The sequence below is a fragment of the Ovis aries genome, chromosome 5 (assembly GCF_016772045.2).
Source record: "Ovis aries strain OAR_USU_Benz2616 breed Rambouillet chromosome 5, ARS-UI_Ramb_v3.0, whole genome shotgun sequence".
In the NCBI taxonomy this organism is placed as follows: domain Eukaryota; kingdom Metazoa; phylum Chordata; class Mammalia; order Artiodactyla; family Bovidae; genus Ovis; species Ovis aries.
The window spans coordinates 15,512,085-15,536,322 of record NC_056058.1 but is presented as its reverse complement, the minus strand read 5'-3'; the positions used below and the strand labels follow the sequence as shown (position 1 = coordinate 15,536,322).

Here is a 24,238-nt window from a genome sequence, read left to right as displayed (position 1 = left end):
TCCATGCTTCTGTTGCACCAGGTACGCACCTTGAGATTTTCGGCCTCCCGGTAGTTGTAGAGGACCGCTCGGATCTCCACTTGCTCATTGCGCACCACCGAGTAGGGGAGACGCAGGTCGATAAAGAAATCCTGCATCACAGTGACCTCATAGGGGTCAGCCACACAGATCCCTGCCCGGAGTGGAAACAGAACGCAGAGTGTCAGGAGTGGGGTCAGGGGACTGGGCAGGGTGGACTGGGTCCAAGTTCTTGCCCCTGCCAATGTCTCAGTGCTTACACTTGACCGCGGGAGCTATCCCAAGGTCTTTGCAGAAGCCCATAGACATAATATGGGGCTTTCCTGGTGGCTCAGATCGGAAAGACTCTGCCTGCATCACAGGGGACCTGGGTTTGCTCTCTGGGTCAGGAAGATTCCCTTGGAGAAGGGAATGGCAACCCACTCCAGGATTCTTGCCTGGGAAATCCTGTGGACAGAGGAGCCTGGCGGGCTCCAGTCCACGGGGTCTCAGAGTTGGACATGACTGAGCTACTAAGCACACACACACACATAGATGGAACACCGTGGCGGGGGCGGGGGGTTGGGGAGGTTTGATCCCTGGTCAAGGAACTAAGATCCTGCAAGTCGCATGGTGTGGGCAAAAAGAAAATCTCTTAAAAAGAAATGACTAAGCCAGAAACTGACACAACGCTGTGAATCAACCATAATTCAATTTTTAAAAAGGCACTTCCCTGGTGGTCCAGTGGCTGAGACTCTGGTTTCCAATGCAGGGGGCCCAGGTTTGATCCCTGGTCAAGGAACTAGATCTCACATGACACAGCTAAAAGCCAGTGCAATCAAATAAATAAATAAAAAGAAATACCTTTTAAAAAAGAATTGACTTCTGATACCTGATTTGTGTCATTTAAGGAGGCATCTATACATCTCCAAAAGGCACTTACTCTTTGACCCCTAAAATATGCTCAACTCCAATAATAAAAATAATAGTTCACACTCACTGAACATGTACAATGTGTCCGGTACTATTATAACAATTATAAAAATCCCAGCACTTTGCATAGTTACTCTTTCAGTTGTGCCCATTTTATGGATGAGCATCAAGAGGCTGAGTAACTTGATTAAGGCCACACAGCTGCCCAGAGAAAGATGTGGGATTTGGACTCAGGGACTTGGGCTTGGGAAGTGCCCCGCTTTTAACGATACTCCCTCTTTATCCCATAAGAGCTCTTAAGTCTAAAATTTTCAAGTTCTATTGGTTGCATGCATGCTAAGTTGCTTCAGTCATGTCTGACTCTTTGCAACACTCTGGACTGTAGCCCGCCAGCCTCCTCTATCCATGGAATTCTCCAGACGAGAATACTGGAGTGGGTTGCCATTTCCTTCTCCAGGAGATATTCCCAACCCAGGGATCAAACCCAGGTCTCCTGCATTGCAGGCAGCTTCTTTACTGACTGAGTCATAGGGAATCCTAAATGTCTTATACATACTGCTGTATTTTAAATGGATGACAAATAAGGACCTCCTGTCTAGCCCAGGGAACTCTGTTCAATGTTATGTGGCAGTCTGGATGGCAGGGGAATTTGGGGGAGAATGGATACATGGATATGTATGGCTGAGTCTCTTCACTGCCCACCTGAAACTGTCACAACACTATTCATCGGCTGTACTTCAATATAAAATTAAAAAGTTAAAAAAAAATAAGATACTGAATGGCTAACAAACTCTGAGGTAAAGCTCCTTTAGCAGATTGCAAATAGTCCAGGGACCATGCTTAAGGGGCAAGGGTCTAACGGTAGTTTTTAACATTTATTTTTTCAAGCTGCAGGAACAATTTTTAGGTAAAGGAAACCTCAGACACAACCTTGGTATACAGAAATGTACAACAGGCAAATATGAAGATGCCCTGATTTGAAACAGGGATGGGGACCCCAAACTAGAACTGTGCTGAGTGGCTTTGCAGTCCCAGGCAGAAGGAAAACTATGTGCCTTGCGTATATGATTTCATCTGCCGTCATCACTTGGTCAAGAGAAATTGTCAGAAAATCACAATTCCTTCCATGAAAAGCAAGACAAGCAAAGAAGCAGATTTTAAAAGTCTTGAAACCAGGAAAGTAAAATGACACTGAAGTATAATTTATGATAAATTATAACTAAATAAACTTATACTAGAGTAACTGGGTGTGGTATAAATGAAATACACTTAATGCTGTGAGTTTTAATACATCTTTTTTTTTTTAGTGTTTTTAATAGTTTTTCAACTACTTTAATGATCTGGGGGAAAAAAAATAACCTTTAAAATGGACAGAAAATATGTATGTGAACCACGTCTTTCCTTTGGCCTCAAGCTCCAACAGGGCTCAACATGGTGCTGGTCTTTATTTAAAATCTAGGTATTTTGTACTTCCTGGATTTTTTTTTTTTGGCATTCATTTTGATTTCTAAGAAAACTATTGCATGAAAATACAATTTATCTTGATGACTGAGTTTTTGGCACCCACTTAATTTTGCATTCAAAGTCAGTGCCTCACTTTCCTTGCCCCACTCCCAGACCAGCTCTAAACCATTCATACTTGACTAGGGTTTGTCAGGGTCTCACACGCAGCCCTTGGTGGCAGTGGCAGGGGGAGGGTGTGCATACCCCTTTGTGTTGTGTTTCACAGCCTGCCCACTGATGTTTTAATCACTCACTTCATCCCGCTTCCTCTTTTAATTGCTTTACTCACTATCATGGCAACATCACCCCTACCAAGTTCTTGTTGCAAATTATTCTATATGATATTATAGAATAATATATCACATAGCAAATAATTCTATATGATATGGTGAATATAAGTCTTTATGCAAGTGTGTGCTCAATCGCTCAGTCGTGTCCAAATCTTTACGACCCTGTGGACTGTAGCCCATCCATGAAATTTTCCAGGCAAGAATACTGGAGTGAGTTTCCATTTCTTACTCCAGAGGATCTTCCTGATCCAGGAATTGAACCTGCCTTTCTTGCATCTCCTGCTTTGGCAGGCAGATTCTTTAGCACTGCACCACCTGGGAAGCCTGTGTGTTTTTATACATTTGTCCAAACCCACAGAAACATTAAGACACCGAGAGTGAGCCCTAATGTCATCTGCTGCTGCTGCTAAGTCGCATCAGTCGTGTCCAAATCTGTGCGACCCCATGCACTATAGCCTACCAGGCTCCTCTGTCCATGGGATTCTCCAGGCAAAAGTACTGGAGTGGGTTGCCATTGCCTTCTCCGTAATGTCAGCTAAGAACTAGCAAAGATATAATGATGTGTCCATCAGTTGTTACAATGCTGATGGTGAGGGAGGCTGTGTATGTGGTCGGGAAAATGGTACATAGGAAGTCTCTGCACCAGCCTCTCAATTTTGCTCTGAACTAAAACTGCACTAAAAATAAAGTCTATTTACCAAGTCATGATGTCACTCACATTCTGCACTCTAATCCCTCTCTAGTAACAGGGCAAAGTGTCAGCCAACAGAAACAAAAGATCTGTCAGGATGGAATGAGAAAATGCTCAGGGGATCTGGGGTCCCGGCCTCCGAGGACCGGACCACCATCCTCTCTCACCTTTCTTGTCCGACAAGCTCACGGCCAGAATCTCCCAAGTGGTGATGGAGTCTTTCAAAAACACGTTCATGAGCTTCGTGGAGATTCTGGTCCAGGGAGAAATGGGGGTGGGGGCGGGGGTTGAGGATTAGGAGAAGACATCTAGCAGGGTGCAAGGGGAGACCAAGTAGGGAGGGGCCACAAGGGACAGGGTTGGAAGGGGGCTGGAGGTGGGTACACTTAGGTAGCCCCAACTCGATTTTTCTAGGCTGGGTTGTGTGCTTCCACGATTCCACGCAAGAAGGGGGTGAGGTGCATGCAAATGCAGTGTCCAGTCTAGGGTGATCATAGAAGCTGGCCTGGGGATGGGTTGAAGGGGGGCCATCCCAGCCTTACCCATTTTTGTCTGCTTGTTTAAAGTCGTCAATAATGGTCCACAACCAGCTCTCGGGGAATTGGCTTCGGGAAATGATGTCCTCTTCTGGGATTATTTCATCCTCCAGGTCACCTGTGGGTGGGGGTTGGGGGTGGTGGTGGTTAAAACAGACTGAATCCCCCCTCCTGCTCCTTCCACTGTCCCTTTTAGATATTTATCTTTATAATCCCCTAAAGGGATTCCTAACATGGGCACGCCCAAGGTCACATGATCACTTCCAGGGATCCTAGGCACATTTGCCCCTAGAGGCTCCTTTCTCCATAATAAAAATTACATGTCATATTTTACAGTCATGTTGGTATAAAGGTGAAAATAAGCCACACTGCATTGAGTTGATTTGTTTTTTCCCCTTCTTTGATTTTCAAGGGAATGAAAACATTTGCATGAATGAGCCTCTAAAGGCATCATTGGTCCAAGCCTGCTGTGTTATGTTAACCATGTGATGGTTAAGTCTATCCTGAAAACAATGGGGCTAGCTGAGAGATTCCCTGGACTTGATGGAGACTGCCAAAGAGACAGTGGCTTTTAAAAGTCATCTTGACCCCATCAGCAAGTACACAAAGCTGGGCTAGAATAGAGTTAAATTCTGGCTGAGCTTTCTTCAAAAAATGATGAACAGATTTTAATTTGGTTTTGGGGCTTCCCTGGTGGTTCAGATTGTAAAGAATCTGCCTGTCAATGCAGGAGTTTCAGGTTCAGTCCCTGGGTTGGGAAGATCCCCTGCAGGAGGAAATGGCTCCCTACTCCAGTATTCTTGCCTGGGAAATCCCATAGACAGAGGAGCCTGGTGGGCTACAGCCATGGAGTCACAAAGAGTCACTCAGTGATTAACACTTTCACTTTTCTGCCTAACCACAGAGTAGGTGGGATTCCATAGATACTTAAATCCACCCATAAAAGTGAAGAAAGTGAAAGTCACTCAGTCATGTCCGGCTCTTTGCGACCCCATGGACTATACAGTCCATGGAATTCTCCAGGCCAGAATACTGGAGTGGGTAGCCCTTCCCTTCTCCAAGGGATCTTCCCAACCCCGGGATGGAACCCAGGTCTCCTGCATTGGAGGCAGATCAGCTGAGCCACAAGGGAAGCCCAATACTCTGGAATAATCTATCAAAGTGCCTTTGGGATACTAACTCTTAATCAACCCTCTGTATCGTCCCCAGTTGGCTAAAGAAATGACACAATGCTAGGGGGAAAAAAAGTCATCCATGTGTGTGTAAATCATGCACACATTGTCTAAATTTCTTCTTTGCAAAAGAAAAGTCTTGGGTCACTGGAGCAGAGAGTAGCATGCCTAGTCATTGTAATTTGCAAAGAGACTGAAGGTCGAGCTCTGTGCTCATGTATGTTGGGAATCACTATGTTTTTGGTGGGGTAGAGGGTTGAAGGGGTTGCTAGTTTTCCAGCGAAAGGAATTCAGAAATATTTGACTTTGGCAATGGCTGCTTTTGAGAGGTTCTGCAGATAATTCAGTTTCAACAAAGCCCATTCTGGCACAGAAGTCCTCTAATTAAGACATATTAAAAGATGTTTTAAAAAACAAAAAGAAAAGGAGAGGGACTTCCCTGGTGGTCCAGTGGTGAAGGTCCTGAAGTTCCACTGCAGGGGGCACAGGTTCAATCCCTGATCAGGGAACTAAGATTCTGCATGCCACATGGCATAACCAAAAATGTAAAAAATTGAATAATGGTGGGATCAGGCCACACCGGGCTCCTCTGTCTCTCAACAGATGGCAGTGGAGACTCTTGTCAGTTCTGTAAAGGCCACTTTGTGGTGAGATCACTCTGATTTTGCTTAAAGGGGGCTTCTAAGAGAAGCCCTGGGTTTGCTTAAGATTGATGTGGCCTGAGATGTAGAATTTTGACTGTGTACATGTCCTATCCAGAACCGAATGGATGACTGAATGATTGAACATTGACTGGGCAAAGGTTGAGCAGGTCTCTTCAGAAGGCAACATGAATTAGTTTTCTTTGGTAAAGGCAAGCTTATAACCCATCTCATGTCTTCCTACTGGCAACTAGTGTGACCAGCTCTATCTTCTAGAACGTTCCCTCAGACCGTGGGAGGGAGGGGTGTCCTGGGCACTGGCAAAGTCAAACTTCAGAGTGTCTGGGGCCAGGGCCAGGCTAATCCAGCCAGGCAGGAAATTTCCTTGCCCTCAGGAGAGGAGTCTTCTCCACTAGGCTAGGTCCGCCTTCCCTCAGGCAGGCACTTTCTTCCACCTACGACAGACCCGCATCCCCCTCAGACAGGACGTCCTTCCCTCTCAGACAGGGATCTCCTTCCCCCACTGGAGATCTCCTCCTCCCTCAGACAGGCACGCCTTCCTCCCTCTGCGGACAGGCCTCCTCCCCACCTGGGGCTCGCTGGATAGGGACCTCTTCTTCCTTCAGACAGGCACCTGCTCCCCCTAGGACTGGACTCCCCGCTCCTTGAACGGTTGGCTCCTCCTCCCACCTCGGACAGGCCCGGCCTCCCCGGGACTCACTCCTGGCCAGCTCCAGGGCGCCGTCGCGGCTGTGCTGCTGCCGCAGCCGAGCGATGTACTCGCAGCAGTCCAGGAAGGCCTTGACGCACGCGTCGCCCTGCAGGATGAACTGGGCCCGGCGCTGGCACGGGAACTTCATGGGGTTGTCCCGCATGCCGTCTTCGCAGCACTTGCGCAGATCGCCGCTGTACTGACCCACTATGGGAACACAGAATCCCCCCCACGTCCCGCGCGGCCTCAGCTGCGGCCTCGAAGCAGCAGGCACTCAGGACACAGCCCAGGGAGAACTTCCCCACGGTCAGACCCTCCCCTTCCCTCTCTAGCTGGGATCCAGAAGGGGTGGGAACCAGCGGAGGGCGCACACCTTTATCCATCCTCTTCTCCATGAGCTGCACTGAGCGGCGTCGGCGGGCGGCTGGTTTTGGGCACTGCGGATCTAAAGGCAGGTGGAAGGGGAACCAGATGGGTTAGGCACCTACTATGTTTCTGCTTTATTGACTATGCCAAAGCCTTTGACTGTGTGGGTAACAATAAACTGTGGAAAATTCTGAAAGAGATGGGAATACCAGACCACCTGACCTGCCCCTTGAGAAACCTGTATGCAGGTCAGGAAGCAACAGTTAGAACTGGACATGGAACAACACATTGGTTCCGAAGAGGAAAAGGAGTATGTCAAGGCTATATACTGTCACCCTGCTTATTTAACTTCTATGCAGAGTACATCATGAGAAACACTGGGCTGGAGGAAGCACAAGCTGGAATCAAGATTGCCAGGAAAAATATCAGTAACCTCAGATATGCAGATGACACCACCCTTATGGCAGAAAGTGAAGAGGAACTAAAAAGCCTCCTGATGAAAGTGAAAGATGAGAGTGAGAAAGTTGGCTTAAGCTCAACATTCAGAAAACTAAGATCATGGCATCTGGTCCCATCACTTCATGGCAAATAGATGGGGGAACAGTGGAAACAGTATCAGACTTTATCTTTTTGGGCTCCAAAATCACTGCAGATGTTGATTGCAGCCATGAAATTAAAAGACGCTTACTCCTTGGAAGGAAAGTTATGACTAACCGAGATACCATATTCAAAAGCAGAGCCATTACTTTGCCAACAAAGGTCTGTCTAGTCAAGGCTATGGTTTTCCTGTGGTCATGTATGGATTCGAGAGTTGGACTGTGAAGAAAGGTGAGTGCCGAAGAATTGATGCTTTTGAACTGTGGTGTTGGAGAAGACTCTTGAGAGTCCCTTGGACTGCAAGGAGATCCAACCAGTCCATCCTAAAGGAGATCAGTCCTGGGTGTTCATTGGAAGGACTGATGCTGAGGCTGAAACTCCAATACTTTGGCCACCTCATGTGAAGAGTTGACTCCTTGGAAAAGACCCTGATGCTTGGAGGGATTGGGGGCAGGAGGAGAAGGGGATGACAGACAATGAGATGGCTGGATGGCATCACCAACTCGATGGACATGGGTTTAGGTAAACTCCAGGAGTTGGTGGTGGACAGGGAGGCCTGGCGTGCTGCAATTCATGGGGTTGCAAAGAGTCAGACATGAGTGAGCAACTGAACTGACTGACTGATTGATGTATCCTTGGTTTCCTCCCTACTGCCGCCTCCCCCTACCCCCACCCCCACCGCCACCGTGATGTTGGAGTGTTATTGCAGCCCATACTGAGGCTCAGAAAGAAGTGATTTGAGAGATGGTGGTGGAGGCAAGACTTTAACACCCCAACCTGCACCCCAGAGCCCCACCCTTAGCCTGCTCTCAGTATCTGGGGGATGGAGGCCCTGCTCTCACCAGCCCTGCCTCTCCCCGCATCCTCACCTGACCTCTGCTGGGTCTCCAGGCCCTGGCTTGTCTTGAAGGTGAGTCCTGCATCCGTGAAGACGCCGGCATAGTCTCTTCCACTGCCTGGGGTACAGCCAATGTCCGCTTTCTCCACCACGTCCCAGATCTGCGGGGTGGAGTGGAGGCGGAGGGTCAGAAGTGCCACCACCCTCTGGCCAACTTGTCCATCCAGCCCCACCCCACCCATCCTTATCCTGCTCCACAAGCTGGCAGGCCACGATGGACAATCCAGAGTTGGACTCTGGACTGCATCCATTCCCAGCACCATCTTCAACGTGGACCTTTGTCCACCCACATTCTCTTCCTCAGCTTGACTTCAACCCATCCCCGTGTCTACATCCATTCAGACCTCTATGCTCAGCCCATCTGCTCCGCTCCATCACCATTCCCAGGTGGCTCAGTGGTAAAGGATCTGCCTGCCAATGCAGGAGACACAGGTCCCATCCCTGGGTGGGGAAGGTCCCCTGGAGAAGGAAATGGCAACCCACTCCAGCATTCTTGCCTGGGAAATGCCATGCACAGAGAAGCCTGGTGGGCTACAGTCCATGGGGTTGAAAAAGAGTTGGACAGGACTGAGTGACTGAACGACAACAAGCAGCATTCCCACCTCAACCCAATGCCATCTCTGAACCAACCTCAGCGACTCTGGGGCATACCTTACTCTGGGTCAATTTGTTCTTCTTATTCAGCACAAACACGCCCTTGTCCACGGCCACCAGCCCCACTCGGGACCCCTGGTTAGCCTCGATCTTCAGGGTTATCTGTTGCCCGGGTCGATGGTGTTTCTCTTCCTTCCCACCATTTTTCACCACCAGCTATGGGAGGGGAAGCAGGTTGGAGGGGGAAGTCAGCCCTGTAAGACCCCAAGAAGCCCAAGACAGAGGAGGTCTTGAGGTGGACTGAAAGGGGAGGGGAAGAAGCAAGCCAAACTGGCATCAGGCAGAAAAGAGAGAAAACCAGGAGCAAGGCAGACACTGAGTGCAAGCCTCCACTTACGAAATAAATGAGTCATAGGGATCAAATACACAGTGTGAAGAAGATAGTCACCACATAGGATCTTTGTATGGTGACACGTGGTTACTAACAGGACTCATCATGGTGAGCATTTTGAAACACAGAAATATCGAATCACATACTGATATTCGGATTGTAGAAATGTCGTACGCCAGGAACTAACATAGTGGCATAGGTCAATTAGGCACTTCCCTGTAGCTCAGTCGGTAAAGAATCCACCTGCAATGCAGGAGACCCAGGTTTGATCCCTGGGTTGGGAAGATCCCCTGGAGAAGGAAATGACAACCCACTCCAGTACTCTTGCCTGGGAAATCCCATGTACAGAGGAGCCCGGCAGACTACAGTCCATGGGATTTCAAAGAGTTGGACATGACTTAGCGAGTAACCATGACCACAGGTCAATTCTACTTCAAACAAACATACTCATAGAAAAAGAGATCAGATGTGTGGTAAAGGGAGGGGGAACTGAGTGAAGGTGGTTAAAAACAAACTTTCAGCTATAAGTACCAGGGGTGTAATGTACAATATAATAAATACATGTACTTAACCCTGCTGCGCCATTATATAGGAAGGTCATTAGAGGAAACCCTGAATTCTCACCACAAGGGGAAAGATTTTTTTTCTATTTCTTTAATCTCATATCTCTACGAGATGATCGGTATTCACTCAACTTATTGTGGTGATCACTTATGATGTACCTCGGTTAAATCATGCTCTACACCTTAAACTTAGTACTGTGTGTAAATTACATTTCAATAAAACTGGGAGAAAAAGAAGCTAAGGGAACTTCCCTGGTGGTCCAGTGGTTAGGACTTTGCCTTCCAATTCAGGGAGTACAGGTTCGATCCCTGGTTGGGGTGCTAAGATCCCACCTGCCTCCCAGCCAAAAAACCAAAAGCATAAAATAGAAGTAGTATTGTAACAAACTCACTAAAGACTTTAAAAAATGGTCCATATGAAGAAAAAAAAAGATGAAGAAACTGAGGCTGAAAGAGACGGAAGAATGAGATGGGAAAGGAGGAGGGGCAGGTACTCTGAAATGGGGGAGAGGCATGGACTCGTAAGGCTGGAGAGAGACAGAGCCAGAGGCATATGACAGGGAGAGGGACAGCCAGGCGGAGGGTCCCCAGATGGGCACAGAGAGGTGCCAGGGAGCTTACCGTGCCCATACACGAGTCCTTGACATCCACCCACACAGAGTCGGCCACCACCTCCCTCTGGCCATTGGCATTGCTCAGCGTGTAATAGGCCACCAGGCGGAAGGAAGGGATGAAGTCTGATGTGATGGTCAAGGGCAACACCACCAGGTCCTGGCCGGGCTCTCGCTCCTGGCGTCCCACCTTCAAGAGCTTCCCCTTGTTCATGATCTGGGGGAACAGTTCGGTATAAGGATCAGGAAGGTGAGCGGGAGAATGGGTGGGAGTCAGGGTTGGGGAAGGGTGGAATCTGGGATGGATGAGGGCTCCCAGGGATGCTGGGAGTTCTAGAAAGCCACGGACCATGTAGGTGTAGTAGCGGATCTTGGCTTGCTGGTCAGGGTCCGTGCGCAGGTGGAAGTTGACGTTGAGAGTCTCCCCAGGCTTGAGCTCCACGCGGGGCACAGAGAGGTGCAGGTAGTTATTGGAGTTCCCCTGGGTGTTGTAGGGTAGGGCCTGCATGGTCCTGGTGGCCTGTCGCCCCTCGGGGATATTGTCCTTCTTTGTGCGTACCTGGTCAGGGAAAGACAGACGCCATGATGCCCACCTGCCCTCCCCAGAGACATCTAAATCCATACCCCTGAGACTAGGCATTTTATGTGAGGAGAAAGACTTTGCAGATGAGATTAGGTTAAGGATATTAAGGAGATGGGGAAGAAACCGAATGATCCAGGTGGGCCCAATGCCATCACAAGTGTGCATAGAAGATGTCTAGGCAGGGACTTCCTTGATGGCACAGTGGATAAGAATCTGCCTGCCAATGCAGGGAACATGGGTCCGATCCCTGGTCTGGGAAGATTACACAGGCTGTGGAGCAAAAGCCTGTGTGTCACAACTATTGAGCCTATGCACCCTAGAGCCTGTGGTCTGCAACAGAGAGAAGCCACCTCAGTGACAAATCCAAGCACCACAACTAGAGAAGCTGGCAAACAGCAACGAAGACCCGGTGCCACCGATGAATAAATAAAATGAATAAATAAATAATTTAAAATAAAAAGGCATCTGGGCAGAAGACATCTAGAAGGTAGGACCCTGCTGTGCAGATGGAAACACATCTGTGCGTGCAAACTATTACATACAGAATGGATAACCAAGGCCCTACAGCACAGCACAGGGAGCTCTATTCAATATCCTGTGATAAACCATTATGGAAAAAACTATGAAAAAGAACGTACATATGTATATGCCTAACTGAATCATTGTGCTGTACAGCAGTAATTAACACAACATTGTAAGTCAATTCTACTTCAGTCAAATAAATGAAAACATAAAGAGAGCCCTTTTATGCAAATGAAAACATGTCTGTGGATGGCACATCCCTTTATGCAAATGAAAGAAACCTACTCTATGCCCAGGACAGGATCCTTTTGTGCATAAGTTAGGACCCCACTCTACAAAATTAAGTCCCCTGAGGCTGGCCCAGAACTCACGGTGATGGTCAGGGGATCCCGTTTGTTCTGTGTGTTGATGCTTAGCTTGGCCACGCCATCATCCTGGGTCAAGGACTGCACATTGCTGCCCTGGGTCACCACTGGGATGTGGCGGGCAGGGGAGCCATCAGGGTTCGTCACGTACACCTGTGGGTACAGGGGCAGGTGGAGGGCATTTAGGCAGACCCAGAGGTGTGATCGTGCTCAGGACCAGTGTCAAGGGGTGCAGTCCTGCCCAGGGTCTCACCATGAGGTCGAAGGGCATGGCAGGTTTGAAGAACTTGGGGGTCTTGGTGAAATGGATCTGGTAGGGGGAAGTCACAATGGGGATCCCGGTGCGCTCCGCCTCCACCATGTCGCTGCCTGAGGGGGGCCAGCCATGAGGGTGGGCTCCTGGGCCACCCCTCAGGACCAGGCTTCCCCCATCAGACTGCACTCTGCCTTCGTACTGGGCCTCTGTCCTTAGACTATCTCCCCCATCGACCTAATTCCACCTTCATTCTGAACATCCACCCTCAGAATGAGTCTCCCCTCTTGCACTGGGTCTTATGCCTCAGAGTGGTTCTTCCCTGTCAGATTGGACCCCTCTTTCATTCTGGGCCTCCTCCCTCAGACGAGGTCTCCCCTGTAAGACTGGATGCCCCCCTTCATTCTGCACCTCCTCCCTCAGGCTAGACCTCCTCTGCCAGCCTGGACCGCCGCCCCTTAATTCTGGGCTTCCTCTCTCAGACGAGACCTCCCTTGTCAGACTGGATCCTGCCCCCTTCCTTCTTGGCCTTCTCCCTCAGATTGCATGTCCCCCCTCAGACTGGATCCCCCTTTCATTCTGGGCCTCCGCCCCCAGACTGGGCCTCACCTGATTGCAAGATGACGGTGGCGGACACATATATGGACTTGCCCACCAGGGCATCAGCTCGGGAGGGCTGTACTCCATTCAGCAAAACCTGACGTTTCAGTATGGCCTCCCCATTACCATCGTTGATCTGGGGGAGACAGTAAGGTTCATGGTGGAGGGGAGACCTGGGGGGAGTGCCCAGGGGGTGAGCTCAGACGACAGGAGACAGGAAGGGTGTTCAGGGTGGAGGAGACCAGACAGGGCCTCTGTTAGGTACCGGAACACGGGTGAGGGAGTGAGTCAATGAAATTCTCCGGTCACCATCCTGGACCCCAAAGATGACGAAAGCTGTTCCGTCCACGTGCTCCCCATACAAGAACCTGCGATGCAGGGACAGTCTCACATTTTTGCTTCTGCAGATGAGTCTTCCTCCAAACTAGCTTTGGCCTCGGTTAAGCCCCTCACCGCACTTGGCCCCTCCCCCTGCCCCTCACCTGGCAATGATGTTGATCTTCAGGCCATCTGGGTCATCAACGTAGTAGAATTTCTCTTCAGGCTCTAGTTGGACCTCAAAACTGGGAAGCACTGGGGGGACAGATTATGTTGGTGGGGGACCAGCACTGGGCCCAGCCTGATGCACTCCCCCCTCCCCCCACCCCCTAGCCCCGGCTCCCTGGCCCTCTTACCATATTCCTTCACCTCAAACTCAGTGGAGAAGACCTGCTGCGGAGAATCTTCATAGTGGGCTTTGATCTTCCACACCCCCATGCTGTGGGGAAGGTAGGCTGGTGATCTGGGCACACCTGGCAGCCCCCCACTCCCTCTCCTGGGGTAGGGGAGCCCCAAACCCCCTCCTGGAGGACCTGACATACTTCACCAGTTCTGGAATGTTCCAGGACAAGGCCAAGATGCCAAACTGGTTGTGAGAAGACAGGGAGTCCCGCTTGACAAGGACGCCATCGGGAGTCTGTGGGGAGACAGAGAAATGGCTCTTCAGAGATGAGGCTTTGCCTCTTGGCTCGCCCCTCCCTGTCTACCTCTGGACATTCTCTCTGTGTTAGGTCCACAGGGGCAGTGGTGAAGAACGTGCCCCTGAGCCAGTCAGCTTGGGTTCAAATCCCCACTGAGCCAATTACAAGCTGTGGGACCTTGGGCAAGTTACTTAGCCTCTCTGTGCTCAATGAGCATATCTAGAAAAAGATAATTATTACCCCTATGTCACTGGTTTGGGACATGTTAATATAGGCAAGAGCTGATGATGATCAGTGTCTCTCCAAAAACAAATAATGACTAGCATTTGGGACTTCCCTGGTGGTGGCCCAGTGGCTAAAACTCCACACTTCCAATGCAGGGATTGCACGCTCGACCCCTGGTCATGGAACTAGATTCCACATGTCGTAGTTACAATCCAACACAACCTAATAAACAGATGTTAAAAATGATAATAACCAGCACGTGTCATCTATTGTGATGCAGGACCCTGTGCTAAGCATTTGATTAGCACATACATATACCACACATAACTGCCCACATTTGCCTGTTTGACATAGCAATGCTGCATGGCTCGACCTCATACACATGTGATTTCATGCACTGCCAACAGTTAACCATCAGGAGACATCACACAGAAATCCAGTTTTCTGGCTTCTCTTGGAAATTAGGGTCACTGTGGATAACATGCTTCTGTTGGTACGGGGTGACATTTGCTGGGAGCTGAGCACGGTGCCTCTAGGGGAGATGTGTGTCCTGTTCATCTCTAAAGCCAGCTCACAGCCCTCAGGACCTGGCCCTTGTTAGCTCTGTGTAATCTCAGGAAATACTCAGGAAGACCCCCAGAGGAGGACATGCCCCAGTCTTCCTGCCTTCTCTCTCCCTTCACCCTACATGTATGGTTCCCTTCCCGTCTCTCCCTGCTTCTCTCTCCCCTCTCCTTCCCTCCCTCCTTCCAGTAACTTTTTATTTATCCCACTACCCGCCAAGCATGCTGTCAACAGAAAATCCCTTCCCCTCCATTTGGAATTTATGTTCAGTGGAGGTTAGGGGAAGGTGCAATTAATAAAATGTATAGATCCAATTTACGATGCCAGAAGGAGAGGGGGTGTTGCAGTTTTACAGGGCACTCAGTGAGATCTCACTGTAAAATTGGGACACGGGAACGAAGACTTGAAGGAGGTGAGGGAGCGGTCGGTGCGGAAATTTCCAGGAAGAGGGTTTCCTGGGTAGGGGGAATAGCCCACGCAAAGTCCCCGGGGCAGGGCTGTGCCTGAGGAGACCGGTGTGCGGCTGGTGCAGAGCGAGCCAAGGAGAAGAGGGAAGAAGCGAGGGCAGGGAGGGGATGGGGTAGGTCTTGCAGAGTCCTGTGGGCTGCGGGAGGACTTGAAATTTTGTTCTCAGCGAAGTGGGAGGCCTGGAGGGCTGGGGGCTGGGGAGGGGGCAGGGCCTGACTCAAGTGCTCACGGGCGCCCTCTGGCGGCACTAGGGAATTAGTGTCTGTCATCATCCCAAGCCTCGGATGAAGCAACAGACTCGGAAAGGTCAAGTGACCTGTCCAGAGTCACACAGTGACCGGGTGTCTATCTGGAGCTAGAATCCTCAGGCGCAAGCAAGCATCGCGCCACGTGGTCTCCCTGGCTCCCGGCCCCCTCTCCCGACCTCTCTATATGCCTCTCTTTGACTTTGGGTCTCCGCCGGTGGCTCTTTCTCTGTCTCGATCTCTTTGTCTCTCCCTTGGTCTCAGCCCCGGGTAGGTCTGGGGCCCCGGTTGGCTGGTACCTCGATGCTGATGAAAACCGTCTGGCCCACGGGCAGCAGCTTGTGGTCAACAGTGAAGACCCGATAGAGGACTGAGGCGTGGGAGAGAGAGAGACAGAGTTGGGTGAGACTCTGCCCCTCCTCCAGCCCTGCCCCTCCCCAATCCCACCCTCTCCAGCCACCCCTCCCTGCCCCTTACCGGAGGAGCCTGGGGTGTAGATGGTCTTGTCCGTCTGGATGAAGAGGTACCCGCTCTGAAGGCTGATCAGCACCACCTTCTCCACCTGGACATTCCCGAAGGTCGCGACAACAATCACGAACTTGTGCCCCTTGTCTGATTTTAACTCTTTGCTGGCCGGGATCTGGGAGTGAACCAAGAGATCATTAGGGGTCTGCTCCACCTGCCCTCTTCACAACAAAGCCTGCCCATCAATTCTGGTTTGCCCAGATTTGGGGAGTAACGGGGTACTGAGATGGGGGGAGGGTTAGAGAGGGGCTTGGGGTCAGAGGGAGGCATGGGAAGGGGAAGCAAGAGGCGGCTCAGAGGAGGGAGGGCTCAGAAGGGGAAGGGACTCAAAGAGAAGACTCAGATGGAAGGGCTTCTGAAGGAAGAGGAGGGCTTAGAGAGGGAGGGGCTAGAAGGGCCGGGGCTCAGAAATGGGAAAGGGCTCAGAGATCCTAGAGCTTGGAAGGAGGTGGACTTGAGAGAGACCAGGGGCTACTGTATAGCACAGGGACCTCTGCTCAATATTACGTAACAGCCTAAATGAGGCAAGAATTTGGAAAAGAATATATATATATATGTATATGCATATGTATCACTGAATCACTTGACTGCACACCTGAAATTACTGCAACATTACCCTCCAGTATAAATTTAAAAGCCGGGAACCCAAAGCCAGTGCTTTGGGACAACCCAGAGGGATAGGGTGGGGAGCAATGTGGAAGCGGTTTTTAGGATGGGGGGGGGGGCGACACATGCATACCCGTGGCCGATTCATGTTGATGTATGGCAAAAACCATCACAATATTGTAAAGTAATTGTCTCCCAATCAAAATAAATTAATTAACTTAAAATAAAAGAGAAGGTGGAGACAGCTCAGAGAAAGCTCTGGATGAAGCAGTGGGAGGGGCTCAGAAAAGGGAGGGCTCAGATGGCCCAGGGGGAGACTCAGAAGGGGCGGGGCTCAGGCAGTGTGGGTGGGGCTCAGAGAGGGGGAAGGGCTCTCGGAGGACTCCGTGGAGGACTCTCAGAGCCGGTGCGGCATCAGCAGGACTGGGCTCCCTGGCGCGCCCACCTTGATGGTGACGGTGCTCAGGTAGCCATTGTTGCTGTTCAGCTGGGTGTTTTCGTTTGACAGCACTTGTTTCTTGGCCGGGAAGTCGTGGACAGTGACCGAGACCTGAATATTCCCTTGTCCTCCGTGGGCCTCCAGCACCACAGTCTCCTCGCTCTCCAGACGCAGGATGTTGGGGGTGATCATGGAATACCTGCCGGAAGGGAGCATGGGGCGTGGAGCTGTCATGCCCGGAAGCCCGAGCTGCCAGCCCTTCCCCAGGGTGAGCACTCTGCCCCAGTCCCTGGTCTCACAGGGGATCCGGTGACCGGCAGACAACTGGGGGCGGGGCGGGGGGGGGGGGTGGGAGGCAGGGGCGGTGCTGCACATCCCATCAACTGCTGAACACCAAAATGAGAGGTGCCAACTCTTCCAAGACTTCCAGACTCACCACTGAACCCGCTTATTCCGGGAGCTCTAATCCCAAAGTCTTTAAACACCCCGAGTCTCTAAACACCCAGCCCTGAACACCATGTGTGCTATGTGCTAAGTGGTGTCAATGGTGCCCGACTCTTTGCTGCCCTCTAGACTGTAGCCGGCCAGGCTCCTTTGTTCATGGGATTCTCCAGGCAAGAATACCAGAGTGGGTTGCTGGTGCCCTCCTCCAGGGGATCTTCCTGACCCAGGGATCAAACCCGCGTCTCCTGTGTCTCCTGCATTGCAAGTAGATTCCTTACCTGCTGAGCCACCAGGACAGCCAAGACCATCCCAAACTCCTCCCTAAACCTGTGGCACCCCAGACCCAGATCCACTCCCTCAGCCACATACACCCACGCGAAGTCTCTAAACCCTTAAAACCTGAAACTACAAACTCCCAGAATCTGTGACGGTCAAATGTCCAGGACGCCAAATCACCTCTCCTGCAGAATCACTCATTCCACGTGCACGCCCTACACACGCAGGGCCTTGTACCACAAATGCACACTCTCGTCTCCAAAGCAGCCTATTTTGGGGGTCAGGCTGTGACTACTCACATGGGGTTCCCCAAGGCCATGGGGAGACTGGCTAGAAGCAGCAGCAGCAGCAGGCTGGGACCTGAGGTGGGCTGCATGGTGCTGGGGCAGTGGAGGGACAGAGGGATGGAGGGACAGAGGGAGAGGGCAGGGGAGGGGAATGAGCTGAGGTTGCTGGAGGCTGCCTTTTATTTGGCTCCTGCCTTCCTCCCTCCCCTGACCAGCCCTCACTCCCTGTGGCCTTCCCCCTCCCTGGGACTGCCCCAGATTTCTCAATACTGTTTCCTAAGTTTTTCAATCTGTAGTGCCAGCATGCCTGGCATAAGTAACCCGGGGCCATGTTCTTCAGCTACAGGGTCACAACAACCTCCTGCCCTGGCCTCCCTCCGGGTCATGGCCAGCTGGTGATCAGGGACCTTTCCTGGTTACATCCACTTGGTAGTAGATGAAAGCAGACGGCAGAGAGCCACCCTTCGCCCCCAAGTCCAGATATCTGGGCCTGGCCCTCAGTCTACTTTTAAGCATGCATTTATTCAGCAGACTCTTCCTGTGAGTCCATCTCTGTGCTAGCATCTCATGTCCCACTTCCAGAATCTTCCATGTTGGCATGGGGCTGGGTCCGGGGACAGAGTCCAATATCAATGGTCCTAGCCCCATGGAGTGTTTTCTCCACTGGAGAAGGACTCAGCTTCTTGGAGAGTCAGGGAAGGTTTCTTGGAGGAAGGGACATTTCAGCTGGGCTTTGAAGTATGTGTAGGAGTTCACTATCCAACTGAGAATGTTTTCTAGGGCAAGGAGAGCCTGGAATTCCCTTCACCTAATCTCGTCAAGAGGCCTGAGTGGCTAAAAAGTCATAATTGAGGAAAGTCCCATGGCTAGCTTTTGTGTTACATCAACGCCTTCTTAGGGGAGGGAGGTTCAAGAGGGATGGGACATGTGTATACCTATGGCTGATTCATGTTTATGTATGGCAGAAACCAACATAACATTGTAAAGCAATTATCCTCCAATTAAAAAATAAATTTAAAAACATCCTCGGGATATTATTATTGTTAAAAATTGTATTTAACTTGTTGCGTATGAATTGGTAATATAGTCATATGGTTCCATATCTAAAAGGTAACCTTCCTCCTGCTCTTGTTGCTAGCCATCAGGGTCTCGGACATGACCCTGTAACCAAGTCTCACGTTTCTCTCCAGAGGTATATTATACATTTACAAACATTCACACGTTTCAAAAACAAATATCAGAAAGCTCTACACACTCTTCTTCCTGGTCTCCATGGGTTACACCTTGCTTTTTCATAAACAATATACAGTAGAGATTGTTTCATTATCAGAGCACAGAGAGCTTCCTTGTTCTTACAGGCAGTGAAAGTAACCAGTCATCTACTGACGGACAGACAGACTTCCTATTGTTACAAAAGCATGCTCCCTCCAGAAAGTAATCTGCATTATTGCCCATTTATTGCCCAGTTCGCATGATTATTAACTGGTAAACCTTGGGGAAATTACTGATAACCATTTGAGCCTCAGTTTCCTCCTGTAAAGGGGTTATAACAGCAAGCAACTTCAAAGGGTTCTTACTACAATGAGAAAAGATAATTCTGATCAAAGGCTGTGTTCTAACAATAACCTTGCTAGATATCGCTAAATTCCCCTCCGTAGTTATATTGATTTGCATATTCACCAGTCTTGCACAAAGTTGCCAATTTCCTCATTCCTGCCCCTCCCCCACCCCCACCCCTGCCCCCCGGCCCACCACCCTATTTTTGCCTCAGTGTCAATTTAATGTGCTTGTAAGTTGAGCCTCTGGGGGATGGGGAGAATGTGAAGCCAGGTGTAGGGAGGATGGGGGATCTATCTAGAACCCTGAAGAGATGGAGGATTCAGAAGCCCAGAGGGCTGTTTTCCAGAGCCTCCTTGAAGGGGTTAACGGACTTCACTCTGATTTCCTGTAAACCGTGCTCTTTTCCTGGCCATGCCCCCTGTGTCCCTCCCCCCGAGTAGGGGGAGGCGTGGAGAAACAACAAACCTGGACTCTGTCTGATCTGATTGCGACACCCTTTCCTTGGAAGAGGAGGAGGGGGTGGGGGGAGGCAAACACTTGCTTACCCTACAGAACTGGGGTTCAACTTCTGAAACTGAGATATGGCCACCTTCTAGGATCCTCCACTCCCCAATACATTCTTTATCATTCTCCCCCGTCCACCCGCCAAAACATTCACCCCGTTTCCTGGTTCCGTTATAGACTTAAGCCTTAGGGCTCTGTGATTTGTCAAGGAATCAGGAATTTGAGAAGGAATTCCTGCTGACCTCGCTCTCCCCGTGGGGTTGCCTGCCCCTCCCTCAGAGCCTCAGTTAGTCCATCTGAACAAAGGGGTTGATGGCAGTTCCTGCTGCTTTTTTATTCTGGCCACACCGAGCAGCAGGCAGGTGGGATCTTAGCTCCCCCAACCGGGGATCGAAACTGCTCCCCCACCCCCCGCATTTGAAGCGCAGAGTCTTATCCACTGGACCGCCAGGGAAGTCCCAGTTCCTGCTGTTTTGACAATTACGAGAACCCAGATGCTGTGAGAGACAGGAAGATCCCCTGGAGGAGGGCATGGCTACGCCTTCCAGTATTCTTGCCTGGAGAATCCTATGGACAGGGGAGCCTGGTGGGCTATAGTCCATGGGGCGACAAAGAGTTGGACACTGAGCGACCGACTACACACAGATGCCTTGAAGTCCTGGGCTTGGAGGGAAGGCTCATGCCCACAGTGATGAAGGTCTGAGAAGGGTCCTACCCATGATATCCAGGAGGTGACCAGAGGGATGGAGGGGAAAGTGAACCAAGGTCTCCTGGGAGGGAAGGAAACAAGAGGAATTCTTCCAGGCTTTTTTCAGGGGAATGGATATTTGCATCCAGAAGTTTGGGAGGAGGAGGATGGGAAAGATACACCAGCAGGGGAGAAAGAGAAGGAGGCATTCTTGGTGTGGACCCAGGGGGAGTGAGGCTGCCTGGGCAGGTTCTAAGTGGAATATCTAGGGGATTTTTTTTTTTTTTGGCCATGCCATACATCTTGCAGGATCTTAGTTTCCTGACCAGGGAACAAACCCAGGACCCCTGCACTGGAAGCCTGGAGTCCTAACCACTGGACCATCCTCCTAGAGGATGCCCCTCTAGGAGACTCTTACACAAACAGAATATGTTTGCTTGCTGTTGTTTAGTTGCTAAGTTGTGCCCAACTCTTTTGCAACACCATGGATTGTAGCCCACCAGGGCCCTCTGTCCGTGGGATTTCCCTGGCAAGACTTCTGAAGTGAGCTGCCATTTCCTTCTCCAGGGGATCTTCCTGGATCAGGGATTGAACCCGAGTCATTTGCATTGGCAGGTGGATTCTTTACCGCTGAGCCGCCAGAGAAACCCAAAATATTTGTTACTTATCTGAAATACAGATTCAACTGGGCATCCTGTATTTTTTCTGGCAACCCTGGCTAGGGTGCAAATAGAACGGGGAGGGGGGCAGAAATGGGTGTGATTTCTGAGTGACGGGAGCCCAGGTGCCCCTCTCCCCTTCAGTTCTCTGCATTTGCCTTAGTACTGTTATCTCCTGGGTGCACCCCAACCCGCCCTTTCCCCACACAGGCGTGGCCACATCTGGGAGCAGCGGACATCCATCTTCCTCACCCTTCACCCCCACCCATTCCAGGATGGGTGCTACACTGCTTTCTGGGAATTTCTCTCCAGGACCTAGAGCCTGGTCCCACCTCCACCTCTCCCTCCCCATCAGCAGCCTAGGCTTCCCCTTCTCCCCTACTTGTTACTCAGTAACTTGGGTTAACCTTGACCTGATGGAACCCATCCATTTGCCCTCTGGCTCCTTTCCCCCGCCTACTCATGCATATGCAAGCAGAGATACCAGGAACCCTCCACTTTGGGGGATACAGGGGCCAGGGGTGTGTTTTTGTTTTTTTCTTGAACATGCCACTCAGCTTGAAGAATCTTAGTTCCCAAACCAGGGATCAAATACAGGCCATCATCAGTGACCGTGGAGTCCTAACCACTGGACCACCAGTGAGTTCCAAGCCAGAAGTTTTGACTCCAGCTCTGCCTTCTCCCAGCCTCTGTTCCTTGCAGAACAGAGCAAGGAACCTCCCTCCGAGTTTTGGGGTGACAGCATCTATCATCAGGCAAGCTAGTGCTCAGACAGGCGCCCAGCACTTGGTGCATGCAAGACGTACTTGAACTGTGTTTTTATTTTTACTAACTTCTGCCTCTCCTCTCTCTTGCCTTATTTCAGTGACAGCCCCTCCAGGCCTCCAGGCCAGAGTTCCTGCTTCCTCTCTCTCCCTCATCCCCTGTAATCCTCCCTGGGACCCCTCGGTTGTTTCTCCCCATCCATCCTTCTTTCCACTCCTGTGGTCCCTGCCCTCCTTGCTGTAAATTCACCTCTTCCAGGTCATCTAGTCCACAGCAACTGGGGATTTTTTTCCCCCCTTTGGACTCATGGTGCAGCATGTGGGATCTTAGTTTTCTGACCAGGGATTGAACCTACGCCTCTCAAAATGCACGTATGGAGCCTTAACCACTGAACCACCAGGAAAGTCCCTGGGGATTTTTTTCTAAAACACACCTTTGCATCCCTTCTACAAAATCATGATGCGTAATCGCGGAATGCATGCTAAGGACTGTGAGCCTCTCAGTGGCAGCGTCTTATTGATTTTATGCATCTTAACTCTGCACATCTCGTTTATTCTGAGTGCCTTAGGTGCTACTGTTGCTGTTTAGTCACTCAGTTGTGTCTGACTCTTTTGTGACCCCATGGGCTGGAGCTCACCAGGCTCCTCTGTCCGTGGGGTTTCTTAGGCAAAATTTTGGGGTTGGTTGCCAGTTCCTTCTCCAGGGCATCTTCCCAACCCAGGGATCAAACTCAAGTCTCTTCCATTGGCAGGTGGATTCTTTACCACTGAGCCTCTGGGCAAGCCCATTAGGTGCTATTACTATCCCCATTTTACAGGTAAAGAAACTGAGGGCTTTGGCCACTTGGTTAAGAGCCTCTGGCTGGTAGCAGCTGAGATTTGAAGCAGGCAGCTGGGCTCCAGAGTTTCTGATTGCTGCTGTAACAGATGATCACAGTTCTGGTGGCTTAGAACAATGTTTATTATCCTACAGTTCCGGAGAGCTGAAGTCTGAAATTGAGGTGTCAGGAGGGCTGTGTTTCTTCTGGAAGCTCTAGGGGAGAATCTGTATTAGGGCCATGCCGGCTTCTAGGGACTGCCTCCATTCCTGGGCTTGTGGCTTCTTCCATCTTCCAAATGCATGACTCTAGGGACTTATCTTCAGTCCACTGGCTAAGACTCTGCGCTCTGAATGCAGGGGGCCTGAGTTCCGTCTCTGGTTGGGGAACTAGATCCCACAGGGAGCAAATAGCAGATCCTGAGAGCCATAACTAAGGATCCCACATGCCGCAACAACAATTGGAAGATTCTGCGTGCAGCAACTAAGACCTGACACAGCCAAAAACCAAACCAAAGCAAAACTCAACCAAATAAAACACCCCACAGCGCTTTTCACCATCACATCTCATTCTCTGATCCTGACCCTCCTAGTATTAGTCACTGAGTCATGTCCATTTCTTTGTGACCCCATGGACTATAGCCCACCAGGCTCCTCAGTCCATGGGACTCTCCAGGCAAGAATACTGGAGCAGGTTGCCATTCCCTTCTCCAGGGGATCTTCCCGACCCAGGAATCATACCTGGGTCTCCTATATTGCAGGCTGATTCTTGACCATCTGAGCCTCCTATGAAGTGCCCGCCCCCCTCTTACAGGGACTCTTGTAATGACAGTGCATCCATCCAAACAATCCAGAATCATTCCTCATTCTAACATGCTTAATTGAATCACACATGGAAAGTGCCTCTTGTCATGTAAGGGGACATAGTTCCAGGCTGTGGGGATTAGGGAGGGGACAACTTGGGAAAGCCATATGCCCTAACACACACGAAGAATAAAACATCATCCCTGGACAACCAAGTCCCTCATTGCTTTAAACTCTTCTTGCCTCTCATGGGCCCCAGCATAGAGTCCAACGTCTGCCTGCCTTTAGGCTTCTGCCAGTTGCTCTTGCCCTCCCCCCTGACCCCCGCCAGACCTGCAGAGGAACTTGCAAACTGTTCTGGGCATCGCCTTGCTGCAGAATTTCCTCAGCCTTCCCACTTCCTTCTTTGTCTGGCTGGGCTATATATATTCATCTGGGCCCTAGCTGGACCTGTTTCCGCTTGCAGAAACCCTTGACCCCAGCCTGATTTCCTCCCCCTGGCCCATCATGCCAGCAGTCCCCACCAAGGAATATTTCTCAGGGCTCCAGAAGAGGTTCTGAGTGCTCTAGATGAAGGGTGAAGTGG

General features: G+C 50.5%; 1 protein-coding gene across 2 annotated transcripts in view; it reads right to left on the bottom strand.

The window, feature by feature from the left end:
- The window catches only part of C3 (complement C3), a 36,274-nt gene extending 18,233 nt beyond the window's left edge, over nucleotides 1-18,041 (bottom strand). For both annotated transcript variants that reach the window (XR_009600643.1, XM_027969774.3), the window contains exons 1-20: nucleotides 17,869-18,041; nucleotides 16,856-17,048; nucleotides 15,757-15,919; nucleotides 15,579-15,649; nucleotides 13,679-13,773; nucleotides 13,493-13,575; nucleotides 13,301-13,391; nucleotides 13,084-13,186; nucleotides 12,828-12,954; nucleotides 12,219-12,334; nucleotides 11,972-12,118; nucleotides 10,845-11,054; nucleotides 10,506-10,712; nucleotides 8,988-9,146; nucleotides 8,308-8,437; nucleotides 6,849-6,920; nucleotides 6,485-6,682; nucleotides 3,957-4,068; nucleotides 3,582-3,667; nucleotides 30-172 (exon numbers count right to left, since the gene is read on the bottom strand). Coding sequence is in view for 1 of the 2 variants with exons in the window: in XM_027969774.3 (XP_027825575.2) it covers nucleotides 30-172; nucleotides 3,582-3,667; nucleotides 3,957-4,068; nucleotides 6,485-6,682; nucleotides 6,849-6,920; nucleotides 8,308-8,437; nucleotides 8,988-9,146; nucleotides 10,506-10,712; nucleotides 10,845-11,054; nucleotides 11,972-12,118; nucleotides 12,219-12,334; nucleotides 12,828-12,954; nucleotides 13,084-13,186; nucleotides 13,301-13,391; nucleotides 13,493-13,575; nucleotides 13,679-13,773; nucleotides 15,579-15,649; nucleotides 15,757-15,919; nucleotides 16,856-17,048; nucleotides 17,869-17,945 (2,583 nt within the window). In the remaining variant the exon portion in view is untranslated. The remainder of the gene's footprint in view (nucleotides 1-29; nucleotides 173-3,581; nucleotides 3,668-3,956; nucleotides 4,069-6,484; nucleotides 6,683-6,848; nucleotides 6,921-8,307; nucleotides 8,438-8,987; nucleotides 9,147-10,505; nucleotides 10,713-10,844; nucleotides 11,055-11,971; nucleotides 12,119-12,218; nucleotides 12,335-12,827; nucleotides 12,955-13,083; nucleotides 13,187-13,300; nucleotides 13,392-13,492; nucleotides 13,576-13,678; nucleotides 13,774-15,578; nucleotides 15,650-15,756; nucleotides 15,920-16,855; nucleotides 17,049-17,868) is intronic.
- Between the last annotated feature and the right edge of the window lie 6,197 nt (nucleotides 18,042-24,238).